At 33.6% G+C, this 26438-nt stretch overlaps 4 protein-coding genes across 4 annotated transcripts; 3 read left to right on the forward strand and 1 right to left on the reverse strand.

The window, feature by feature from the left end:
• Nucleotides 1-36: 36 nt before the first annotated feature.
• On the forward strand, nucleotides 37-12725 carry LOC124537210 (inhibitor of Bruton tyrosine kinase). Its single transcript, XM_047113964.1, has 15 exons — nucleotides 37-260; nucleotides 649-1000; nucleotides 1354-1531; nucleotides 1832-2049; nucleotides 4538-4735; nucleotides 5141-5377; nucleotides 6013-6149; nucleotides 7065-7199; nucleotides 7666-7960; nucleotides 8540-8662; nucleotides 8923-9214; nucleotides 9509-9692; nucleotides 10587-10788; nucleotides 11119-12342; nucleotides 12518-12725. Exons 2-15 carry the CDS (start codon nucleotides 839-841, stop codon nucleotides 12647-12649), a joined length of 3717 nt encoding a protein of 1238 aa, XP_046969920.1. The 5' UTR covers nucleotides 37-260; nucleotides 649-838; the 3' UTR covers nucleotides 12650-12725.
• An 828-nt stretch (nucleotides 12726-13553) lies between these two features.
• Nucleotides 13554-14073, reverse strand: LOC124537351. The gene has a single exon (XM_047114179.1). The coding sequence runs from the start codon at nucleotides 13962-13964 to the stop codon at nucleotides 13590-13592; it is 375 nt and encodes a 124-aa protein (XP_046970135.1). The 5' UTR covers nucleotides 13965-14073; the 3' UTR covers nucleotides 13554-13589.
• Nucleotides 14074-19346: 5273 nt separating this feature from the next.
• LOC124537524 (36.4 kDa proline-rich protein-like) lies at nucleotides 19347-20120 on the forward strand. The gene is made up of 2 exons (XM_047114398.1): nucleotides 19347-19439; nucleotides 19527-20120. The coding sequence occupies exon 2, from the start codon at nucleotides 19537-19539 to the stop codon at nucleotides 20062-20064; it is 528 nt and encodes a 175-aa protein (XP_046970354.1). The 5' UTR covers nucleotides 19347-19439; nucleotides 19527-19536; the 3' UTR covers nucleotides 20065-20120.
• Nucleotides 20121-24491: 4371 nt separating this feature from the next.
• Nucleotides 24492-25230, forward strand: LOC124537575 (cytadherence high molecular weight protein 1-like). Its single transcript, XM_047114449.1, has 2 exons — nucleotides 24492-24574; nucleotides 24691-25230. Exon 2 carries the CDS (start codon nucleotides 24697-24699, stop codon nucleotides 25228-25230), a length of 534 nt encoding a protein of 177 aa, XP_046970405.1. The 5' UTR covers nucleotides 24492-24574; nucleotides 24691-24696.
• Nucleotides 25231-26438: the final 1208 nt, after the last annotated feature.

Raw genomic sequence — 26438 nt, forward strand, 5'->3', positions numbered from 1 at the left:
CGTGTTGTGGAATTGTAATTTGACAGTTTCGAGTTTTGCTTTTGACATAAATTTGATAGAATTTGACTTTTTGTCAAGGTGATCTAATGCCTAAAATTGTAGATTTACAAAGTTAGATAAAATTTAAAAGATATTTAATGTTAATATAATAATAACTGGTTATTGTTTATGTACCGGTTTTTAAAGTATCACACGTAAAATATGATGTGTTTGATCAACTCCGAATTTGTAATCAATTGTACAGCTGTTTTCATGTAAAGGTACTGAAATATTTACGTATTTTAAATTTCTATATATAAAATGAACTCAATGCCAAAGACAAATGTAATATAATACTTTAAATATTATCTAATAATAAATCAAGTATAAATACTATTAACTTTTCGCCATTAAAATCTTATTTCGTGAGTCTCTTGGTCTCTTTCCTAAAACGACTCATATTTTATAATACACGTAAAAAACCCCGAGGAATTCAAATCATAATTACACTTATTTTAATATGTATTTATATTTTATGTATGATTTTTCATATTTTACCACTAATAAAAAAATGTTCATAAATACAATTATAAAATATTGTAAGAATTCTAGAATCTAAATTGTTATGAAAATTATTAATTGAATCCTTATCTTGTGTTATTTTTTCAGATTGTTACCGCTGCAATTATGGTGTGTTAAAAATTTGTGACCCTTTGTGGGGTCCGGCATAGCCACCCCTGTATCATTGCTCATTAGGTAAAACATTAAACATATTCCATATCTAATCTGTACCTGTATAGAGATATTATTTGTACTTAGATATCTAATTATTTTGATTGGAAAATATTAAATAGAAAACATGAGTAAGTTAAAAGATATAGATTGCACAAGAAGTTGTAAGTCGAGAATTCATGGTCAGACGCTAACAAGTGCAATTACCAAGCGAGCTGTAAGCGATGAAGCACTTGCCAGCTTTATTAAAACAACTTGTGCGAATTTTGCTAAAGCATTCGATTTTGAGGTAAGATTCATATATTAATTATGATATACAGACATTTTCTTTTTTATTGCAATTTAAAATTATTTAACACATTATGGTGATTTCAATGACTGTTACTAATATATATATTACAAATATATAATTTACTAATATATAAATATGTTATGTACAATGTAATATGAATGAATATAAAATGTAGGGTACTTTTTACTTTGTTAAGTAACAAAGTATATTAAGTGGGTGTGTTAAAATAGTGTGTGACAGAATGAAATTGTTTTTTTCGTTCCTACGAAAATAAGAGAATACCTACTTTTATTATTTTTAAATAATTAATCTTATGTCAATGACAATTATAATCTAAAATTGATTTCCAGGGCCGCACTGCTCTGCATATGTCAGCATCTAGAGGCAGAAATGGTTTGATGGAATGGCTTTTGCGTCATTCATCCGATGCTTTTATAAACGCAAAGGACCGTGAATCTGGTTATACACCATTGCACAGAAGTATTTTCTACGGACAAATACATTCAGCCGTCTCCCTCATGAAACTTGGTATGTAATAAATAAAACAACATTGTTATCATACATAGTATCATATCATTTAAAATAGTTCAGCTGTTGTATGAGAATTCATACAGTTCTTAACTTTTCAAATTGTAAGTGTTATAATAATATGTTGAAAATTTTTCATTGTGTGGCTTTTGATATTCTCAAATGAAAATATGTATACAATACTAAATAAAAATCTTGAGTGATATCACTTATTTATTTATAGGGAATAAAAATCATTATAATTTCTTGAGTGTGTGAGTATCTGTATCTTAAATTTCAATTTTTATTATACTTTTTTAGGTGTTAACACGGATATCCTAGACAAGGATGATTATAAGGCCATTGACCATGCTATGCTAGACAAGCATTACATGTACAAGCTCACTGGCTCTGAGCCTTGTGATGCATATGTATGGGGCAGCAACTCCAATTATACCCTCGGCACTGGATCTCATCAACCCAGGAACATACCTGATCTTCTGACTTGCTTCAGTCGCGATAACGCCAATGTGAAACAGGTAAGAAATATAAACTTATGACATGTCCACAGGTAACATAAAAAAATATATATATTGACTCATATTGTACTAAGGTTTTATATAAAAATTGTGTTATATCTTTAAGTAATTTAAGCATACACTATCAACTGCACTTCTATAGTTGGTCTGGTCTTCTAATTGGTGTAACAACATAATTCATTATTTATGAAATAATACTAGTTGTTATCCGCGGTTTCGTTCCCGTTTTAGGGTAGTTTGCCAGGCATACAAAAAGTAGACTATGTTCTTCCTTGGAGCTAAAGTTTTCATACTAAATTTAATTAAAGTCTGTTAAGTTCGTGAAAGAGAAACAGATAGGCTGAATTACCTTCGTCACGGTATCGAAAGCGATCCTGTGGCGACCGCTGAAAAGAGGGAGAGGTTAAGCCGTTTTTTTAGTGGGTATTCCGGTGTATTAGGGCGCAGTTCTGGGTCCCACATACCCCCTACTTAATAAGGGGGAAACGCGTAATGAGTTTTTCGAGCGAGATTAAAAAAAGGCTGAGTTACCTACGTAATTATAATATTCGTATAAATGTTACAATCGAAAGCAGTATAAAAGTTCAATCAGATTCTACTACTTTTAAGATAAATTCGCACATAAATAAACGACTAATTAATATCAAACCTCTTTGAAGTAATATAATGTCAAAATATTATTTTTTATTCCATATGAAGGGTCATTTATCAAAAATTACAAAATGTTTTCTAATCATTAGGAACTTCATAAAATGCATACAATAGGATTACCTCGAACCTGTTTAGGATTTACTAATATATTGTTTTTTCTCTTCGGAGTTGTGACTTGTGCGGTATGCGTATGGTGTGTCATAAACACGGACTTCTTCCGCGAAGTAAACTACACGGTGACAAAGAGTTCCCTCGTATCAACCATAGCGAACTTCGTCAACCTAAAGCTATGGTTCACTCCAATGACCTCTATTCTGATACCAATAGCGATTTTAACGGTGCTGACGTCATGTTGTGGTATCCTCGGAGCTGGCTGTAAAATGAAATGTGCTATAAAATCTTACATATTTCTTGTAACTGTGCTATCGTCAACAGCTTTCTGGCTATTCTTTATATCATTCATGTATAATATTTACACGAATAATGAGAAGACTCGTGATTTTATGAAATCCACTATTAGAACGAATTACGGCAAAGAAAATGACCTTATAACCCAAACGTGGAATTATATCATGATAAACTATGAATGTTGCGGGGCCGTCGATTATACAGATTTTATCGACTCAAAATGGCACCAAGCTAATTTGGATAAACTGTATCCCGTTCAATGTTGCAAGTTGGTTAATAAGGCGAGCTTAGTGCCGGTATCTCCGGAATGTCCGATAGATCACAGCCCAGACGTGCAAACGAATAAAAATCGAAGTTGTTTCAAAGCTTTGCGAAATTCAATCGCTGCTAATAAAGGAAAGATATTTTTCTATATAATACTTTTATCCCTCAGTTATACAATTTTGGTACTGTTTGCTTATTGCATTATAAGAGGGGAGCCATTGATTGGTGCTGTGACTGGAAATTTGAACGTTCTTTTACCAAAGCGTCCAGAAAAACCGGATCCAGGAATAACATCTAACTCGTCTTTGGATAACATGTTGTTTGTAGCTGATCCACCGAAGAAAGTCGTCAGGGTCGTGTCTGCTGTCAATCCGCTTCAAACGTATAAATTCACACCGGACGCGTATGCTAGGGACACGATGTATACTCATAACATTAAATCACAATTTAAATAAAATATATTCTTATTTTCTTTCCATTCCTAACACTTTTTAAGAAATATAAATATTGTTTAAATATCTGTAGGGTCAAAATATTGGTCACACAGCGCTGGTTTTTGAGAAATCGAGCAATCGTCTGGTATTAACAAGAACGGATAATTTAGATGTTCTTGAATTTTATTAAAGTAGCTAAGAATAAACTGGAAGTCCTTTCCATATACGGCGTCAGTTACGAATAGTTATTTACGAAAATCATATATCCATCGCCTCAGAGATAGGTTTTTTTTAATATATAAACAAAAAATAGTCCAATAATGTCGTTTCTTCATTAGATATCGTAGGTAAATTCTTGAAAGCCATTATTTTCCTTATATTTGTTGCGTAATTCGACTCCATTCTTAGTACAATGATTGGAATAATCTGGCACTATCTTAAGACCTATAACGTGTCTGCTTCAAACCTACTAAATAACAATAAACTGTACAATTAAAAGTTCCATAATATTTACTATTAAATAATATAAGTTATGTAGTAGATTTCTAAAACTTAAATTATACTCCTGCGTTTCGCTTCACACTGACGGATAAACACGTTTTCCTTATTCAACTACAATAGTATTTCATTGTGAGCTTAGGGATTGTAATTATGGATGAATTTCAATCGAAAACCGTCACCGTATTATCTCGCCTACCTAAAATATATTATTGGTTTGGTTTACTCTGCAGGTGTGCCTGGGTAAATTCCATAGCGTGTGGGTTTGTGGTACAAGTGATGTCGGTGAAGTGTGGTGCGCCGGCCAACCGGCTCGCGCGGGCGGTCCTCACATCACAGCCCTCAGACCAGCACCACTTAAACTGCCGGAACCTTGCACACAAGTCGCCATTACATTGACATCCACCGTGTTCTTGCTTCAGAGTGGTGCGGTACGTACAGTTAACACGTTTCATTCTACTTGTCAGAGTTGAGATGGCCCAGTGGTTAGAACGCGTGCATCTTAACCGATGATTGCGGGTTCAAACCCAGGCAAGCTGATTCATGTGCTTAATTTGTCTTTATAATTCATCTCGTGCTCAGTGATGAAGGAAAATATCGTGAGGAAACCTGCATGTGACAAATTTCATAAAAATTCTGCCACATGTGTATTCCACCAACCCGCATTGGCACAGCGTGGTGTAATATGTTCCAAACCTTCTCAAAGGGAGAGGAGGCCTTTAGTCCAGCAGTGGGAATTTACAGGCTGTTGTTGTTGTATTCTACTTGAATAATGTGAATTTTGAGGTTATATCACTGAGCATATTTCCATGCATACTTTTTTCATATATACACAGGTAATTCAATATTCGCTAAACAACACTGAAAATCCTAGCCCGTCAAGTGTCAAAAGTCCAACGACAATCAAACTGGCATCAGTAAAACCACTCATAAAAATCTCGCAACCTTTGGGTGTTTGCGCGGGACGCTCTCATGCAGTGGTCTGGAATAAGCACGCCGTTTACACGTGGGGTGTTAATGTTGGCCAATTGGGACATCCACAGGAGGATAAAAACGTTCCTTTGCCGAAAAGGGTAAGTTCTTATATTATCAATATTTATAAGCAACGCGTATTATGCGATACAAAATGATAAAGAACGTAAAATTGGCATTTGTTTGCTTTTTTGGGATGCATATATTTTTTTCTTTTTTTTTTATGTTCTGATAGTAAGTGTCACAATCACTAATAGACAATGACTTTGTAAGAAATATTAACTATTCCTTACATCGTCAATGCGCCACCAACTTTGGGAACTAAGATGCTATGTCCCTTGTGCCTGTAGTTACACTGGCTCACTCACCTTTCAAACCGGAACACAACAATACTGCGTACTGTTATTTAGCGGTAGAATATCTGATGAGTATATATTATTCGTATATGAACTCCGATCATAAGATCTAAGAGGCTACGACCCTTGTCTGAAATTACTACTACATACTCAGACAGAAAGAGAACACAAACTCACAAATAAATTGTGTTCCCAATTAAGACAAGATGTATAGCATTTGTGTATGATTCAAATCTCTACTTTTTATAATTTTTTAATTGTGTGTAAAAAAATAACTGGCGAGTTTCGGGTTTCTTCTTGACATGATTATCCTGTAAAATATATAGTTGTTAGGTTTGTAAGAGATGTCTTGAAACAAAGTGTATTTTAAATTCGATCAGGTTGGTATATCGTTGAATAACAAAGAAGAAGCGAGCGTCCAACTCGTGGACGCCACGGACGCGGCGACGGTCATCACGACCAGTCGCGGGGACGTCTACTTACTGCACAAGTATCTGTGCAAGAAGATCGCCATCAAGTACGTTTATTATTTAGAAAATTATCGCGTTTGCAATCGAGTCCTTTTTTGATATTTTATTTATGTACTCTGTATAAGTACAGTTTATTTTGTCGACAGTACAAAGGTACTTGAACATTAACGTAACTTATATCTCTTTAGATATAAGTTACGTTAATGTTCACAGATAACATCAATAACCATAGCCCATTTAGAAGACTATCTCGTTTTCAATCGAGTCCCTTTTTTGATATTTTATTTATGTACTCTGTATAAGTACAATTTATTTTGTCGACAGTACATTTAGATGTAAGTTACGTTAATGTTCAAAGATAACATCAATAACCATAGCCCATTTGCGTGTCCTTTTTATATCAAGAATAAGTACTTAAAAAAAGAATAATGACAAAAGCCTTAAAGTAACTAATTACTACCGCGCTATACACTTTGCATTGTTCGTTAAACGCAGATATATTTCTAGTACCTTGTTTTCGAGTTTTATAACATCCTAAAATATTTGTAAAATGTATGATGTACGGCACTATATATTTTTTTTATAAAATAGTACGTGGAAGTTTACTTGTTTGTGGCTGTACTTACTCGCCCTACAAACCATAATACAACAATACTAAGTATTGTGTTAGAATATGTAATAAATAAGTGGTACCTACTTAGCAGGTTATCATAAAGGCCTAACTACCAAGTACATACTACGTTTTAGAAATTTCTGTTAAGTTTGGCCTTTGAATAAATCTGTTGCTTTCAAATATTACATAGGAATCTTTGTTTGATAACCTCTTACGTTATCAATACGAGTCAATGTACTTTAATCAATACTGAAATTGTTCGTAATCTCTAACTCATGTAAGAAATTAACACGTTTAACAACTTTGCATAATAATATAATGTTGATAGTAAATAATTAATGATTTTCAGGCAAATTAATATACGTCAAGTTTGCGTAGAAGCTAAGGTAAGCGAACAAGGTTCATATTCCCGTGTCACCGTTCTGCTTCTAACAAACGTGGGCCATCTTATGATATGGCAAGACACTACCAACAAACTGACCAGGTAAATATAGAATAAAGTAATGCGTATTATTAAATAAAGAAAGCTGTACTTTATAAATAAAGACTTTCTTTCTCATTTGCTTTTTAACTTTATAAAAGTCATATAGTAACATTAGTTCTAATATTAATTAGAAATTGTATTCTATTAAATTTGTATTTTAAATATTCGATGAAAAAAATTGCTCTCATTTAATTACTATTTAATCATATTTTTTAAGGTCTAGGTTGGCGGACGAGCATATAGGCCATCTGATGGTAAGTGGCCACCATCACCCATAGACAATGAAGGTGTAAGAAATATTAACTATTCCTTACATCGTCAATGCGCCACCAACCTTGGGAACTAATATGTTATGTCCCTTGTGCCTTTAGTTACATTGAATGCATTATGAAGCAAATTGAAATAAATCTGATATATATTCGTATTTTTTAAACACAATAATATCAATTAACGTTTTAACTTACAGATGCGTGTTTGGTCTAAGTCACCAAACAATAATCACCCACGTGTCTCTAACACACGACGCTCTCTACTTCACAACAAAGCACGGCGAAGCGTTCATTGGCAACATCTCCCGCAAGGCCACGCCCCCGGCCTCGCAGCCAATCAGAAAGGAGCGAGAGAAGGACAACAGATCCGCTCTCGTTAAGTTCCTAGAGAAGGACGACTGTACGTCGGTTAGGATCACCAAGATTCCGAATATACACAGAGCTGTTGCAATAAATGTGGACAGCGAAGGACTTAATTTTGCTTGCCTTCAGGTAAAATGTTTAAACACTATTTTTATATGCAATAGGCTATTTGACTGGTTTTTAAAATCCATTTTATATTATTTAGTAGAAGTGAAGGAACCCAGTAAAAGTTGCGTTTTTTATTTCTAGTACATATTTGCCGAAAAATATCATATTAAAAATTCCATATTTAAATAGCGCGCAAAAACGCTACTTGGACAATATGGCGCTGCAATTGGGTCGGTGACGTCACTTTCCTGTATTTTAATCTGTGGTACATATAGTAGAAAAGCAAAGTTTACAAGAAAGTGACTTCATCATAACCCCGGCCAATTAAGAGCATTTTGTGTCATATGACAAATGTTTGAAAAAATACATTTTTATTTATGGATTTTTGAATAAATTATGTATTATTTTTAAATTTCGTTAGTAAATAACCATTTTAAACTCATAATATACACTGATTACAATGATTCACAATTTATTTTTCGCATTGTCAAATAGCCTATTTAATATAATAACAACAAATTCACTTATGTGTATATTTCCAAATAGATATTTATCTTGTCAACACCTGTTGTCTTTTTGAATGTAGCTTATGCGTTTCAGATGAAACCGGCGTGCGGTCTGACGTCACTTCCTGACCTGTCACCATCGAGTCTCACCAAGCACATGGAATGTCTATTGGAAACCGCTGCTGAAGATGACATTCTACATGACGTTATATTTAAGGTATTAAATAAAAACATAGAATACAAACTGCCTAATAAATGTATTCACCAACAATACATGTTTAGTAATTAATTTAATCTCTTAACTTAAAGTTTCATGTAAATAATTTCCGGTTACATTGTCCCTTTCTCAAAGTTACAGAAAACGCCGCAATAGTTTTCATTTTTATGGTCCATATGGTATCTTATAATTTTATGGTAAGTTTGTCCATTTGGCACACTGTGTTGCTAGCTAATAATAAAACTTTTCCCCAAACCAAGGTTGGCGCCAAACACTTCCCCGCCCACATCTTCATAATAGCGTCCAGTAGCGATTACTTGTACAAACTATATCAAGAAACAAGCACAAAGGAGCACAAACCAATAATTAATTTAGAAAATGTCCACCCGGAAGTATTCGAAAGGATCATCAGATTCATGTACACTGGCACGTGTGATGTGGCTGAGCTAGGAGCATGTGGGCTGAAAATAAGGAAGGAAGATCTGATCGGTGCGAGTAAGAAAGGGAAGGAAGATGAAGGGAAGGAAATTGAAATTGATACTGATTTGATAGGTAAGTTGCCAGTTATAATTGCATTAACAAATCAAATATATCATGAAATTACTTATACCATTAATTATTATAATTAATCATTTACTATTCAATAGTGTTTGAATACAAACAAAGTAATCTTTTTTTTCTAAATAAAAAGTTTAAAAGATTCACGTGACATATTTATTTAAACAATAAAATAGTAACTCTTCTATTTGAACTTAATAATAAATAAGATATTATTTATAAATTTTACTCTTTTTTGTATCATTTTGAATGAATAAAAGCTTTCTTTAATATAAAACATATGTTCAGAAAATCCTGCAGAGATATCAGCATTTGAAGTGTACAAGAACACGGAGAAGAAGAGAGGTAACCGCCGTCGGAACATTGAAACACCTCCGCGCACACATCTGTTCTGCGACCCAATCAAATTAGTGCAAGCCACAGCGAAACGGCTGCAAGTTATGGCATTGCATAAACTACTTGATAAATTCTAGTGAGTATTTCTGTTAATTCCATAACTGTGTTAAATAAGTCCAATAGGTGCGCAAAAAGTGAAGACTAGAAAACGTCCTAATTGGGACGTTTGCCTTTAGTCGTTTTACGCGGTAATGCGTTATAATACATCATAATTACGTAGTAATATGTTCTGCGTAATTAAAACATCTAGTTATCCCTCTTACTTATTGTTTTTATCAAGCTATCCTCTTTACTTGTAACGAAATATAAAATAAACGGTCCCCGGCGCGGCACACTTTTTTCTGTTGTTTAGTATGGATATAACATATCTGTTTATTAGAATATCATTGGTGTAGGTTATGTAATTAAAACCAAATCACTTTGCATTTTGCACATTTTTAATAAGCATTTTTGTTTGAACATGGCAACACCTTTATGTGCTACAAATTATTGTTTCCTTCAAAATAAGCCCTTGGCACACCAATGCGATATTTATAGGTTAGTGTTACTTTTCTCCTGTTGTGATTACTATCTATAGGGTCTAAGATGTTACCATAAACTTGACTCGTTCATTTATATAGTCTGTTTTAACACTACTGGCCCAGTCAGGGCATGGTAGTAGTAACAGCTTGTAATACGGGCTAAAGCCTCCTCTTCCTTTGTCGAGGTGGGTTAGAGAGAAGTTTCTTCCACCACGCTGCTCCAATGCAGGTCGGTGGATACACGTGTGACAGAATAACGGTTTATTTAGACATATGAAAGTTTTCTAACGATGTTTTCGTTCACAGTCGAACAGGTAAAGCACTTGAAAATGCAGTAATACTTGCCTGGGTTTGGACCCGCATTCATAGGTTCTTTATACTGGGCCGGTTAAGCTGTAACGGTAGAACAGGGAGTATCAAACACATATAACATATAATTTTATTTTAAGTTACAGGGATGGCGTCGTGTGCCTTAAGGAAAGCGCAACACATACTAAGAACTGTCCTCCTACATGGGACCGAGAGAGCTATTCAGAATTAGTGGACACCAATGTCTGTTCCAAAGATGGCGTTTTGATATCAGCTCATAAATGTATCCTAGCGGCCAGGCTAGAGTATTTCCATGGCATGTTTATGCATTCCTGGACTGAGGTAACTATATGTACTTGACTATGTTCATTTTCGGTATTGGCGAGATGAAAAATGCGCATGCTTATATGCAGCAGACATCTTTTCTACTTAAGTTTTTTTTCTTTATAATTCGTCTGGCAACACCGGGGGTAGTCGTATTCACAGGACTAATGTGAGTGTGTTTACATGCCATTCGTAACATGGACCCGTAATACTGCTACTAAGTCTAGAGTGAAATTTCTTAATAGCGTAAATAATAGCCTCAGATACTTATGATCAGCAGTTAAATAAATTAAAGAAATTTTATTTATTCAATAAAGAATGTATTTTAATAAGTAATTTTTATTTCAGAGCAAATTACTATCTAAAGTAACGCTACCGATTAATCACGGAATACTCCTACCTGTCATAAACTTCCTGTACACGGACAAGTGTCCAGAAATTGAAACCTCGGACAGCATAGATTTCATTTGCAGCATGCTCATTGTATCTGATCAGCTGTTTATCGGCCGACTCAGAGAAATGTGCGAGATCGCCCTCGCTAACCTGATATCACTGAAGAACTGTACCGAACTCTGTCAATTCGCACACACGTATAATGCGACACAACTAAAACAGTGTTGCATGGAATACATATCCCTAAATGTTAACAGTATCCTAGAGAACAGGTCCTTGGACTTGCTGGAAGAAGCTTTACTAGAGGACATATCCAAGTATTACTGCACGTTCAACCCCATTATGTCATCGAGAGTTATCACCCCGTTCTACAATGCACCCAGCGATGAAGTTATCGAAGAATGTGTCAAAATACTTCCAGTGGATTTAGATTTTGTAGATGAGGACGTTAAAAAGGAGGACAGCATCATTGAAGTTAATAAAAAAAAGAAACAAAAGAAGATTGAATATACCGAAAGCGAGAAAGCGAGGCGGAGATATGAATCTGTCAGCTCGGTGACGTCATTGGACTTATCCCACGACACATCTGGCGACGTCACGTTATCGCTCAGCGCTATTACCAAAAGTGTAGAAAAGAAATCTCAAGATACAGGAAAGTGGACTGAGGTTCCAACATCGCAGCAGAAACAACAGAAAGTTGTACAAGCACGCTTGAAAGCGATATCGTCTGCTAAAGACATTCTCAATGAACCACCCGCCAATTCTTTCACGAAACTCACCAAGAACAATTTATCTAGTGCCATTTCTCAGGAACCTTCGACTCCGACTACCTCTCGTATGTCCGTGTCTCCCAAAGAATCACCATTATCTGAATCATGTTGGGGTCAAAGAAATCTAGTCATAAATCATGTTGGGCCCAAACTGTCTCAGAAACAAAGAAAAAAATTGGCTAACGAACAATCATCTCCTCAAACTCTTGATGATTACTTCTCCAATAAACTTAACATAGGTAGTCCTCCCGACAAACCAAAGAATCCCTGGAAGATTTGTGAAACACCCATCGCTAATAGTAGCCCTAATAAGCCGAGTGCCATGAAATTTGATACAATTTTAGCTGATCAGAAGAAGCAAAAAGATGACCTCTCAAGGATCATGACGAAACCTCTAACTTTGACACAGGTTTGGAGTATTTTTATAGTAATTTTTGCTAACAACTTATAATTAAATATTGACTTTACAAATATATTTTTTTATATTTTAGTATATGGTATTATTGTTTACAAATAGTTTATTATACTGTCTTATAGTTAATTGAGTAAATTTTCTAACGAAAATGTGTATTTGTTATTTGTAGCTTGAAGATAAAGCTATCGAGGAATTGGAAAGGTTCTACAACATACATGAAATTGACGATGAACTTATAACTGTAAGACGCATTGAGTTGCAAGTGTCTTCCCCACAATGGATCCACACTGCCCCAAAGTGATAATATTGTGCTATTTTTACATATTGACAATTGTGATGATAATAATATTTTAATATATGCTATATGTATGTGACACAAAATGTTGTATTATTTTAGTTTTAAGACTGGATAAGACAAATTTTTATTTTATTAATTAAAATGTCTTCATAACAAACATGTAAAAATAAACTTGAAGTGTGCACAGATGTACTTTAACATATTTATTTGGATAATATTTTATAAAAAAGATGATAAGACAAAATTCTATTTTAAATGTTATTCATAATCACTATTTCTTCTTAACTGAAGTCCGGTCATTATGGTTAAAATCATCGGACACAATTTAATTAAATTTGTGATCCAAAATGGAATGTATTTTAAGAACTCTCTTAGTGCTTTTAAGCTAAACTGCTTTTAAGGTTTTTTTTTAGAAAATAATATGACAACTAATTATCTCCCTTGAAGGCTTACTGCCTTGACTGTTCACAGACCTTAATTATTACCTTGAAAATATCAATACTAGTTACAGTAACAGCTATAACAAGTTAGGATTTTTACTCAAAATTATTATACCAAATTAAATAAAAAAAAAGGATTGAGGTCATTAAAATTTATAATTTAGATATGACAGTTTAAGATGTAACAATGAGCAAAATTACATTTGTCACTGTCATCAAAATCTTTGAATCTAATTGATCCTGTGTCCAAAACCAGGATTTGAAAAGGCAAATGATACATATTTTTCACTAAAACATTAATCTCAATTTTAACGATTTATTCTTTCAACGAGTTATCTTTCATAACTTAAGAAAAGAAATACAAAATAACTGACATCTCATAACCTAAACATATTTATTTAACTACACTTTTATAACAATACAATAGGTACATTTAATAAAAAGCAATTTTCATTTATATTCTATATTAATTAAATATTAACTACTTTTATAAGAAACCAATGCTACTGGCCAGGTGGAAATGACTTTAATAGTTGATTCAGTTGTCTGTGTGTTAGGTTCTTTTCCCCAGGAACCAATATACCTTTCTTGCCTTGATCTCTTTGAAGCTTTGATCGTTCATTATAGTCTTTGAAACAAGATTGAAAAGCTGAAACTTCTTTCAAGCACTGTTCTTGATCGAACTCTGCTTTCTTGAAACAGGCAAACATTACAGCCATCTCTTGCATACAAGCAGCTTCTTTTAATTTATCTCCTTTACCAGACACGGCTTTCTTGAGTCGTAAAGGTAGCAGCATTTGGAAAGGGATAGGCTCCCTTTGTGGTCTTCTGGCACTCTTGCTGGAAGGTGCAGTATAGAATGTCGTATTTAATCTCATCTTTTGTTAATTTACTTATGATTAGGTAACAAAAACAATAAATTATATTAAATAATTTAACAAATAGGTTATGTTTTCGTAAGAGTTTTAAATGACATAATGCATTGACATTTGACAACTTCACTTGACAATTGATGTATGCCGAGAAATTCGATATTATAAAAAAATTATTTTATTTTATAAATTTATATATTTTTAAACATACTTTTATTATGCAACATAACATTTATGTTATGTAGTTTAAAGTTCTTGTATATTATTTTTATATTCTTACTGTCTTTGTTTTTTTTTTCTGATAATAAATGTACTGATTTACTTTGTAAAAACAGCAAAATAGAATACTTATTATCTTTCTCTTTACGGTTGTAATCAATAATAATTTAATAGAAATACTTTTTACATGTAATAACGATGTTTCGTGATAAAAATTATTAATATTAATCTAATTGATGAAACATTTTACTGTTGTTATTAAAATATTAATAAAAATCCTTTTTGGTGAAACTAATGACGTGAAGGCGTAAATTTTTCTAGTTTTCAAGTCTAAATAAAAACTCTTACTAAGCTAAAATAATACAAGGATCATTTTAATCTTTTTGTATAAGTATTATTTGGTGAAATTAATTTGAGTCGTTACGTTTTTTTATAATACGTGTATATCATTATAATACAGGCATTACTTATCGTAAGGAAACCATAAATTATTTGTATTAGAAACAATAAATCCTAATCTAAATACTTTAAGCTTGTAATTTTATTGTATATTGTTAATAATATCGAAATAAAGAAAAATGTAACATAAATACATAGTCAAAATAGTATTACCGAAAGATTAACAAACTTATACAAGTGTATGTACGTTACGATATAGTATTAAAATATGTAGCTTACTCGTCACTATTTCGCTCTATTTGATGGAACCGGTTTAATTACAAGCGACATAACTTTCTTCTACCAAGCGTTGACGCATGTGAGGAATGGTCGTATGGTTGGTGGATACCACTTACCAGCAGATGGCACATGGACAATGAATTTACCAATATAAAAAATAAAAGTTCTGGATATTCATAACATTAAAACAATACCAAATTATAACAGTTTAACTCGATAGATAATTTAAATCATAGTTTAAAAAGTATCTGTTAAGGCAATGATGTTGATTTATTAGAATATCATTGTGTTAAGGTATATTGTTACGTCACATTTTAACTGTACCTATATTATATTTATATTATTGGTCACTTATTATTCGAAAATCAATCATAATTACTTGCTGACAAGAACGAGATTTGACATCATACGAGTATAAGTGTCTTGTTTTCAATTACAATATATTTTTGGTAAATTACTAAATTAAACAAGAAAATGTTATCATAACAATGAACGTAAACGTTAATATATTTTATTTTAAACACGAAATTATTTGTAAAATTTATCACAATAATATTATAAAGGGTTTACGTCACGCTACGTTTTTTTTTATGTACTACAGATAACAAATTTATTTTTCCATCATTAGTCACACTCCTGCGGACGCGCAATATACCTATTTAAAAGGTTTTTTAAAGCAAAGCTTTTTCTACAGAATTTAATATAGATATATCACGGAAGCAGTTGAAGTTTCTGACATTTTACTTCAACTTTGTTCTGCGATGGGATTGTTTCTACAGATTAACACAAAATCAAACTTAAAAATATTTTCCCTGAGCAGAAAGATGTGATTTTCAAAGGGACTTTTTAATTGATTTGACTTATCTGACGTTTACAATACTTTTAAATAATAATAGTATTATTATGTCCAAAACTTTATCAATCGTAATCTTTGTATTAATGACCATGACTCCAAAATAATGAGTTTAATCTCCCTGAAACATGTACGAGTATGATTAAGTTAGTCAATATTATTTATTGCATTGATTAAAATAGCAATGATAAGAATTAATACAAACAATAACGTAGGTAAATACTCGCAAAATTTATCATTGGTTATAATTTATATTATCAAATTGTTCACTATTTGATACATTTCTATGAACTGTTTTAATTTTAATAATAGTTAATTTATTCTCTTAATTTGTAATAGTTGTGTTCGTACTTAATAGGAACTTTTATTGGGATTTACAAATTAGTAAACTGACCGTTGCTCTGTAAAGAGAGATTATATTTTCTTATATATTTAATTCTGAATGCTAATTATAATACGACTTTATTGAAATAAAAATATAAACACAAATTATGCACTTGAAAATTCAGTGGTTCTTCTCCGGATTTAAGTATTTTTTTTCAAATGAGATTCACGCGACTTTTCATTGAGTAGCTGTCATAATCCATCAACAGCTTTAATTTATCAGTGGCTGTTAATGAATCACGCTTTGGAATATTTATAGAAAAATGAAACTCGACCTGTCCAGATCAAAATTCAAAATGATAAATTATTAGACAATAATTGACTTCCTAGCGCGAGCTATTGTACTACAAAGTCGTAAAGAAAAAAACCTGTCTATATTTCTATAGATAATATCGTAGTTATGGAGGATTAAGTATATCTCTGTTATTGTCATTCTAAGAGGTTTATTACGTTATACCCAGAGCCAAACTAAAATGGTTTATGCGGTAGGCAATGATATTCTAATAAACAGATATGTTATATCCATACTATAATAATAATATAATATAATAATAAATAAACAACAGAAAAAAGTGTGCCACGCCGGGGATCGTTTATTTTACATTTCGTTACAAGTAAAAAGGATAGCTTGATAAAAACATTAAGTAAAAGGGATAACTAGATGTTTTAATTACGCAAAACGTATTACTAATTATTAATTATTAATAACATATCTGTTTGCTAGAACATCATTGGCGGTAGGTTATCCGCGTCGAATGCTGCAAAAAGATAAAATTAAATAAGCACTTATCCTTTACACGACTGCAAATCTCTTCAGCCAAAATGCCAAAAGTACTCCAAATAAATCGATAAGGGATAGTCAGAAACCAAAATCCTAAAACCTCAAGTCTGGAAAGAAAGTCTGAGGTTCCCAAAACGTCATTGTTTCTTGGCATTAACACTTGATTAAGACATGTGTACTTACTAGGAATCAATTTAATAACATAAAATATGGCACTTCAAGTGGTATGGTGTGTCATTGTAGTGTAACTAATATTTGTCTATAAGCATTATTTCTCTCGAAAACGCATTTTTGCTAAACAAAAATAAATAAACAATTACAAGATATCAATTGGAGTATCATACAAAACAAGAAATTTACGTTCAAAATAGAGGGAAGTAAGATAATATCAAGTCATAATATTTATATCAATTAAATTAATTTTAGATTTAAGTTGACAGATTATACTGTTTACATATATTCGCGCTTTGATATCTAATTCAAAAATCTTAGATATAAATTGGCTGCTAGCTTATAATATTAAATAAACGTAATTTTTTCGCTTAAATAGAAATAAGAAAGCATTTTTTTGCATAAATAATTGTATATTAGGCTGGGGAAAAAGTCTTTTCGCATATAGTATGTATGAACTTGTAATAAAATCTCTTTGGCTATACCATTTGTATCTGGCTGGTTTTGGTATCATTAAAAAGTTTTAATTTTAAAGAAGGCACTTCCAAATTCAAATTAGGAATTTCAGTGATTTTCATTTGTTTTTGTTGTTGTTAAAATGAGTGAATCTAAAGAAGAAATTCGATACATATTAAAATTTTACTATAAAAAAGGTAAAAAAACAACTCAAGCCGCGAAAAAAATTTGTGATATTTATGGACCTAATGCAGTATCTGTGAGAGTAGCGCAAGTTTGGTTTAAGCGTTTTCAAGCCGGAAATTTTGATATCATTTTTGAAAAAGTGGAGCAAGATCGGCATATTAGTAGTTACGATGTAGCTGAAGAACTGGCAATTGACCACAAAACGGTTTTGACTCATTTGAATATAGCTGGGTACACAAAAAAGCTCGATATATGGGTGCCTCATGAACTCACTGAAAGAAACCTAATGAACCGTGTACTCATTTGTGATTCTTTATTACGACTTAATGAAACCGAACCATTTTTGAAGAAGCTGATAACTGGTGATGAAAAGTGGATCACATACGACAAGAACGTGCGAAAAAGATCGTGGTCAAAGGCCGGTCAAGCTCAAGGTCTGTGGCAAAACCCGGATTAACTCGCAACAAGGTAATGCTGTGTGTATGGTGGGATTGGAAGGGCATCATTCATTATGAGCTGTTACCGCCCGGCAGGACCATCGATTCAGAACTGTATTGCGAACAATTGATGAGATTGAAGTAAGAAATTGAGAGAAAGCGGCCAGAATTGATCAACAGAAGGGGTGTGGTTTTTCACCATGACAACGCTAAACCTCACACATCTTTAGCCACTCAACAAAAATTACGAGAGTTTGGCTGGGAGGTATTAATGCATCCGCCGTATAGTCCTGACCTTGCACCTTCAGATTTTCATCTGTTTCGGTCTCTGCAGAATTCCTTAGGCAGTGTCAGGTTAACATCACGAGAGGACTGCCAAAACCACTTGTCGCAGTTTTTCGATCAGAAGCCCCAAAATTTTTACAGCAATGGGATCATGTCACTACCAACAAGATGGCAAAAAGATATGGAACAAAATGGCACCTACATACTTTAGTCAAATGTAAATAAACTATAAAAAAAACTTTTTGAATTTTCATATAAAATAGGAAGAAACTTTTTCCCCAACCTATTAAATAGATAAAACGTAGTTATACGCATTGTACAAAGGTTCAACAAAAATCAAGAGAGTGAGTTTTTTCCGTACTAGCATTACCCAATCAGGGCAAAGGCATTATTAGGTCTCTTGCTTCATGTTATGTAATCAAGGGAAAGTTAGCTTAAAATCACTTGTTCTGTCATTTTTTGTACCCTAGAGGCCATGTTCAAATCTTATCGAAATAAGAACCTAGCACGACCGCCACGCCCGCTGATAAGACGGAGAGGATACTGCTGGTTTTTTAGTGGGTACTTAGGTTCGTTATAGGCACTTCATGTGGAGGAAACGCGGAAAAAAAAAGAGATTTCGTACACTGCTCGTCTGTGTCTGATATGAAAAAAACTAAGAATTTAAAAATATTACAGCTTTAAAATAATTAGAACGTTATACGTCTTTTCATAAAAATGTAAGATACGTTTCAGTTCCCAAGTTTGGCGCTACATTGGTTATATAATAAGGGTTAAAATTTCATACGACGCTAATGTCATTGGGCGGTGCTGATCACTTATCATGAGTTCCATATGCCCGTCCGCCTACCGATGTCATAAATAAAATAAATAAAAGGAAATTAGTAGTACATTAAATAATCGATAAATAACTTAATGCCATTTATACTTTTAGAGTTTATATCTTTCAGATTGCATGAACAGAAAGATAATTTTTAATATAAAAAGCAATACAGCAACAAAGTTTGTCAAGTGTTTTTCGGCGCTAACAAGTAAGTATACACACCAGAAAATATTATTGTTATGTTATTTATATTTATAAAAACGTGATTTAATAAATATTTTTATTTTTTTTTCAGATCACTAAACATGAAATTCTTAATTGTCTTCGCTTTATGCGCCGCCACGGCCTCCGCCCTCTTCGAAGTACCAGACATGGTAGCTCAAGAGGCTGCTGAAATTCAACAGATCTTAGACATCATCAACAACCCCAGCACTGACCCCGCCACCGCTGCTGCCCTCGAACAGTTGCTCGTTGACGTGCTCGGAATTGTACCCGAACCTATCGATGTCGGACCTGCTATCGTCGAGGAAGTCGCACCCACTCCCGTGATCCCCGAAATCAATAACTCCCCTCTTGTCCAAATCATCGTCAATGTCAAGCCTGGTGCTGGCAACCCTGTCGTCGTCGAAGGTATGCCCGAGGTCGTGCCCACCCCCGTGCTCGTGGAAGAGAAGCCCGAGATCGAGCCCACCCCCGTGATCGTCGAGGAGAAACCCGAAATCGAGCCCACCCCCGTAATCGTTGAAGAGAAGCCCGTGGTTACCGAACCCGTTATCGTTGCCCCCGTGGTCATCCCCGAACCCGTCATCAATCTCCCTGGCATCCTCAACTAAGTTAACAATTACTAATTATCTATTCAACAAAAAAAATAAAGCATAATGATCTTGTATATTTTTTTTTGTTAATTTTGCAAAGAAGATCACCCTTACCTTAAAAAAACATATGTTAATGATAAACACTATTTTTGCAAAAGAGCTCAATGATTTGCGTAATATATTTTCCTCAATATATATTTTTTATTAGTAATTTGTGATATACCGATAATAATAAACGATAGGACAATGTGAATAAATAACGTTATGGGTCATCCTAAATATAATCGTTAATCAGGAAATACTTTGAAACAAACTGTGTTTTAAAGTATTATAAACATATAACAATCCGAAAAAATAGGGTACTAATTCTAACTATAAATGTAATAAAGACAATAACAAAACGTTTTAAAATACTGAGTCATCAGAAAATCTTCTTTATTTAATAATCAATTCTCTGAGCAATAATCAGTCTCCGAAACTAACATATCTTTATCCCAAATAATTTGGCATTGATATCCTGATGACGCTTTCAATTGTGGTATGATGATGTTAGATATAGTAAAGTAGTTATAAAGGTACTGTAATAGGCTGAGAATTATCTGAAAGCCAGTTGATTCAAAAACAATATCTCTGTCCAATATTTATAAGGTCTTCTCGAAAATTATTTTATCACGAATAACTACAACACTCGACGAAAACCAACCAAAAGAGCAGGCTGGGTTCCGCAGCAAGTTTTCAACGATCGACCATATCCATGTTCTGAGACAAGTTTTACAAAAGTACAACGAATACAATAAATGCTATTACTTAGGTTTTGTAGATTTTAATAAAGCTTTTGACTCGTTGGAACACGATTACAGGGAAGCCTTAAACATTCAGGGAATACAGCATAAATATTTAAGAACATTAAAGAATATATACTCTAGAAGCACAGCACAAGTCCGATTGGAGAAAGCCGGTAAAGAATTCCCCATAGAGCGAGGCGTCCGACAAGGCGACCCTATTTCACCCAAACTATTTTCGGCAGTCCTGGAAATGGTATTTCGAAACCTAGATTGGGATGAGAATGGTCTCAATATTAATGGAGAAAAATTAAGTCATCTACGCTTTGCAGATGATCTGATACTGTTCTCCGAGTGCCCAAGAAGGCTACAACTAATGTTGCAACAGTTATCAGATCAGAGTGTGAAGGCGGGGCTGTCAATGAATATCAGCAAGACGAAAGTCGTGACTAACTCATCAAAAACACATGAAATCATAGTAAACATGCAGAAAATAGAATATGTTGACGAGTATATCTACTTAGGACAACTAATATCGCCGAACAAAACTATGAATTAAGAAATAGATAGGAGGATTGCCAGCACTTGGAAGAGATACTGGTCGCTTAGCGAAGTTATGAAGGACAGAGATATGCCTATGAAAGCCAAAAGAAAAGTTTACAACGCCTGTATTCTACCCTGCTTAACATATGGTAACCAAACATGGTCACTAACAAAAACCCTAGCAAATAAACTAAACGTCTGCCAAAATAGTATCGAAAGAAGTATAATTGGAGTCAATAGAAAAGATAAAGTAAAAATAACACACATAAAAAACAGAACACAATTCAAACAGGCTCTTTCTGTTTATAGAATACAAAAATGGCGATGGACAGGGCATATGTTGAGAGGGCGTATTATAACAGAGTGGTATCCAAGAGACGGAAAAAGAAGCAAAGGTGGACAGACAAAAAGATGGGAAGATGATCTGAAGAAGGTGGCTGGTAAGGAATGATCAGAGTTGCAAGAGACAGAGAAAAGTGGAAATCTTTGGAGGAGGCCTATGTCGAAAGACAAGCTGTTGCAGTAAATAATCACCCGAATGCCGTTAACTTAGAATACTTACATATATAATAAACGTTTAGATATAATTAGATTAAGTTATAGTAAAGTTATGTTTTGTGGGTTTACAGCAATAAAGGCTAATTTTATTTATTTATTTTATTTTTATTTTATCTCTATCTTAAGATTAACAAACACATGGGTGCAAGCACTGTCTTAGAGAAATACACTGTCTCTCTAAATATATAATTTCAGTGGTCCAATTTCGATAAGTAACTTGCGGCGCCTGGTTGTCTAAATCAAAATATGCACTAGTAAAACGCATTACGCCTGTTCCCCACCTGAAGTAGTATGTGAAATTCGTGGAATTACACAATATTATAAAAGAATACGACATTTACCAATTTACAGATGATACCTCATATCTGCTGATAGCGACAAAGATATAACTTTAAGCTTTAATAAAATTACAGAATGAGTTTGCTAAAATCTTACGATCTTACGATACTGAATGAAATTATTTGTTATAATTAAATATTAACAACAATGCGTGTACTACCTACTACTTATTTGATGACGTAAACAATATACTATAAAGCAAAGTAAAGAAACAGCCTGCAAAATTTTTTACTGCTGGAATAAGGCCTCCTCTTCCAATAAGGAGATGGTTTGGAACATATTGTAACTACTATGTAATTACAATATAATTCTGTTAACAAACAAATAACTATACTGCGATTATCATTAATAAAAAAAAATCAAATAGCCTATTAGGTACATTATTTAAGGCTATCGCTTTTAATATCAAAACGGTATTCAGTCTTCAAAAACTAGTGTTTAAAGCTATTAGTAATCTTAGAACGAGAGTAAACGAACGATTATAATTTAGATGGAGCAGTCTAGCAAATATTATATAAAAAAGAGTAGCAAAACTTGTAACGGTTCGTTTTCGATTTTACATAGCGATTACATACTTCCTGGGGCAGGTTATTCGATTCTATAATAATTACTATGAACTATTAATATTTTTGCCTTTAACTAACTGGAAAGTCATTTGATTTTTAAAAGAAATATATGGATAATAGAACGTGGATAACGAATGCGTATAAATTATAAAATCCGTTAATACAGGGTACTTAAATATAATTGTTTACATATAAATAAATGTTTATTACTAAGTATGTATATCTTTTTTCATATTTTAAAATGTGTAACTATGAAGTTTCTTGCCGATTTCTCCGTTAGATTACAATTCCGATCCTCTAGGCAAAAAAACTAAGCAGCCTTCCTGTCATGAATGGAGGCAATAAGACAAGGTGTTATACTTTTAATAAAGCTTTTGCACCACTACTCCAAGGGCCAAGTGTTTCGAAAACAAATGGGACAAAAAAGTTATTTGACACGAATATTTAGATAGTTTTTTGCTTCAGCTTTATCCGCAGCGGTACCGGCATTGTTTCACGAATAAGAGACGGCGCCCACGTATCAACGCATGTAGCCCACAAAGGGTCTCGATCCCAGGGAACCAATGTCAGACCAAGCGGTCTCTTACTATCATTACGACTAATTCCACTAGACCCAGTAAAGGCAGGAACTTCGATAGTGGCAAGCCATTTTTATTGTGTCAGTAAGACCGTGGCGTAAAAGCCTACCTAAACTCCTTGCACAAGAGAGGCAAAGTAAACCGAAATTGTCCACCACCTTACCGCACGGGCATATTCTGTGCTCAAAGCACAGATGTTCCCATTCGGAAACCAATTGATATGCGAAATATTTCTCACCTTAATATATGATTGAATATTATAAAATGAAGATTCATAATTGAGCCTTATTTGAATAAAGTATGTTCTGGTTTTATTTGACAAAAACAAATAGGAAACTACGACTATTTACGTAAAAACTAAATTTGCATATGTATCTTGCTATATTCTATCATGTATAAGATTGTCTAAAAACACAAGAACGTAAGATGCAAATAGTTACGGAAAAACATCTAAAACCTATTTGGACCGAGACAAACATAAAAAAGTAAAGCTGCACTGTTACAGTCTTTTTAGTAAAAGAGGGTATTAGGAAATAAACTGGTCGCAACACTAACCACTATTTGTGGATAGATTGCAGACGTTTTTTATGAAAAAGTCAAGCAAGTGATATCTGTTTTAAAGAAATGTTGTCTGTCTTAGGGGATAAGCTAAATTGTATCCATTGCCAAACTACAATATACATTTCAATAAAAAATGAAAAATGGCGAATCCGAGCCGCTGGTGAATTTGAAATTGCAGAAAAAAGTCAGTTAAAAATTAGCCATTGTAGTGAGAAATAAAATATATTTGTTTATAGATTTAAACTTAAGTTATACTTTCTTATTTGAACGAGGCTGAAGCCTCCTTTTCTAGTAAGATGTTCTTATTTTGCTTTCACAAATGTTCAAGAGTTGAGTATTCCCCAAAATAAAGGTTCGATAAAAAATTTCTAAATGACGTAAGCAGTTAAACGGTTAAAAAAACTTCCTTACAATTAAAGCGGCCTATTTTATCATAGATATACTGCTTAATACTAGTATTGAGACAAGGAATTAGTAATAGATCCAAAACAAAAGGATAAGAGCGCCTTTATCTTGAAGATTATAACAAATCGAAAGATAAATATTAATATAAAAACAGTAACACAATTTACTGACGTCAAGTGTTATTCGAAACTAACAAGTAAGTGAACGTTTCAGTTAACAGTTCTTTTAATATTCATTATATTATAATTATAAACCTCCCTTCGCATGAGATTGTTATAAGAGTAACAGAATTAATTTCGTTTTTAATTGCAGATCAATATGAAATTCTTCGTAGTATTCGCTCTGTGCGTCGCCGCGGCCACCGCCAACGTCATCAGCCCCATCGTGGTCAGTGACGAGGCAGCTGAAATCCAGCAGATCCTCGATGCCATCAACCACCCCAGCACCGACCCTGCCACCGCCGCCCTTTTGGAGCAGATGTTGAACGATGTTCTCGGTATCACTAAGCCCGAAGCTATCGACGTCGGACCTGCCATCGTTGAGGGCGACTACGAATCCATCTCAGTCGGACCCGCCGTCGTCGAGGAGGCCGCACCCGCTCCCGTGATTCCTGAAATCAATAGCTCCCCTCTTGTCCAAATCATCGTCAATGTCAAGCCCGGTTCTGGCAACCCCGTCGTCGTCGAAGGTGTGCCCGAGGTCGTGCCCACCCCCGTGCTCGTGGAAGAGAAGCCCGAGATCGAGCCCACCCCCGTGATCGTCGAGGAGAAGCCCGTGGTTCCCGAACCCGTTATCGTTGCCCCCGTGGTCATCCCCGAACCCGTCATCACTCTCCCTGACATCCTTAACTAAGCAAATATATACTGGGAATCATTTCCTTGTGATACTCCGTGAATCTTACAATTTAAGATTACTTTAAATGACTAAATTTCCAAATAAATAAATTATACAGTACACTTACATTTTTATTACCAAATCCTTAATGTTCAACGATATGAATATTAGTTATTTTTCTTTCTTAAAACTATTGAACTTCAAAATGAGCCTTACTAGTAGTCGTATACAACGGCTAACAGTTTACATCTAACCTTGAGTCTTTCGTCACCTGACGTATACATATTGCTTATTTGAACTATTTTTTACAATATGTAACCCTATGAATGGATACTATATCGTTTTTAAGTATCTCTTTTATATAGGTCAACTATTTGATTGCAGAGTGTTAGTGTAGCATTTATTTTGAAATTACATTAAATGTACCAATAATCTATGTAAATCAAAACACGTCATAGAATAACCCATTCCAGCCGCTTCAAGCCCCTACACCTCAATAAGATCACAGTCATTGCCTTACAAATGATCATGTGATATACAAGTGCTCAAATTTTCTCATTGCGAATTTTTTGGAATTAAATTAAATTGTAAGAAGTTAGTTCAGTTTCCTTGGCTTATTTGTTTATACATATGTGTACATGCATATTTTCATCTGTTTCGAAAAAAGGATGCTAGAAAAAAATCCGTAACTAATATTAAAATTTTAAGTGCAATGAGTTTTGCAAAACTTGAATAACTTGGTCCACCAAATATTGCATAATATATCCTTTTGAAGTATCCTTTTAGCCCTATCAAAGTTACTTCCACAGGGTCTGGTACGTCATTATGGATAGTCAGGCAAGCCTTGTCTGACATATACTTCTTCATCTTTGTTTAAGAAAATGAAATCGTAAAGAAATCTGACTGAAAATACATGTATCAACAAAGTAAAGAATGATCCCGTTCTACACACTCAATTTTTAGAAAGAAATAAAGCTAAAGTTAAATGATAATGAGAGAATAACGCTTCCCATAATTGAATTGAGTCCATGACAGCAAATGCATGGAAAAAAGGTTAAAAAAAAATAAAGAAAAAAAATAAGTTAAAACCTTTTATGGATTTTTAACAGTTCATCAACAATGATTTGGATTTTGTTCTGCTTTTAAAGAACATATTTTAAACTTTGCAAAAATTACTAAGTTTATATTAGTGAGGTATTAAAAGTACATTGATTCATTATATATTA

The sequence above is a fragment of the Vanessa cardui genome, chromosome 18 (genome assembly GCF_905220365.1).
Source record: "Vanessa cardui chromosome 18, ilVanCard2.1, whole genome shotgun sequence".
Lineage (NCBI taxonomy): Eukaryota > Metazoa > Arthropoda > Insecta > Lepidoptera > Nymphalidae > Vanessa > Vanessa cardui.

Bases quoted from the DNA above. Each gene is read 5' to 3' on its own strand.
- LOC124537524 (XM_047114398.1), top strand. From the start codon at position 19,537: ATGAAATTCTTAATTGTCTTCGCTTTATGCGCCGCCACGGCCTCCGCC.
- LOC124537351 (XM_047114179.1), bottom strand. From the start codon at position 13,964: ATGAGATTAAATACGACATTCTATACTGCACCTTCCAGCAAGAGTGCC.
- LOC124537575 (XM_047114449.1), top strand. From the start codon at position 24,697: ATGAAATTCTTCGTAGTATTCGCTCTGTGCGTCGCCGCGGCCACCGCC.
- LOC124537210 (XM_047113964.1), top strand. From the start codon at position 839: ATGAGTAAGTTAAAAGATATAGATTGCACAAGAAGTTGTAAGTCGAGA. The intron at 7,200-7,665 runs GTAAATATAGAA...TTTAACTTACAG, and splicing joins ACTACCAACAAACTGACCAG to ATGCGTGTTTGGTCTAAGTC. The intron at 9,215-9,508 runs GTAAGTTGCCAG...ACATATGTTCAG, and splicing joins AATTGATACTGATTTGATAG to AAAATCCTGCAGAGATATCA.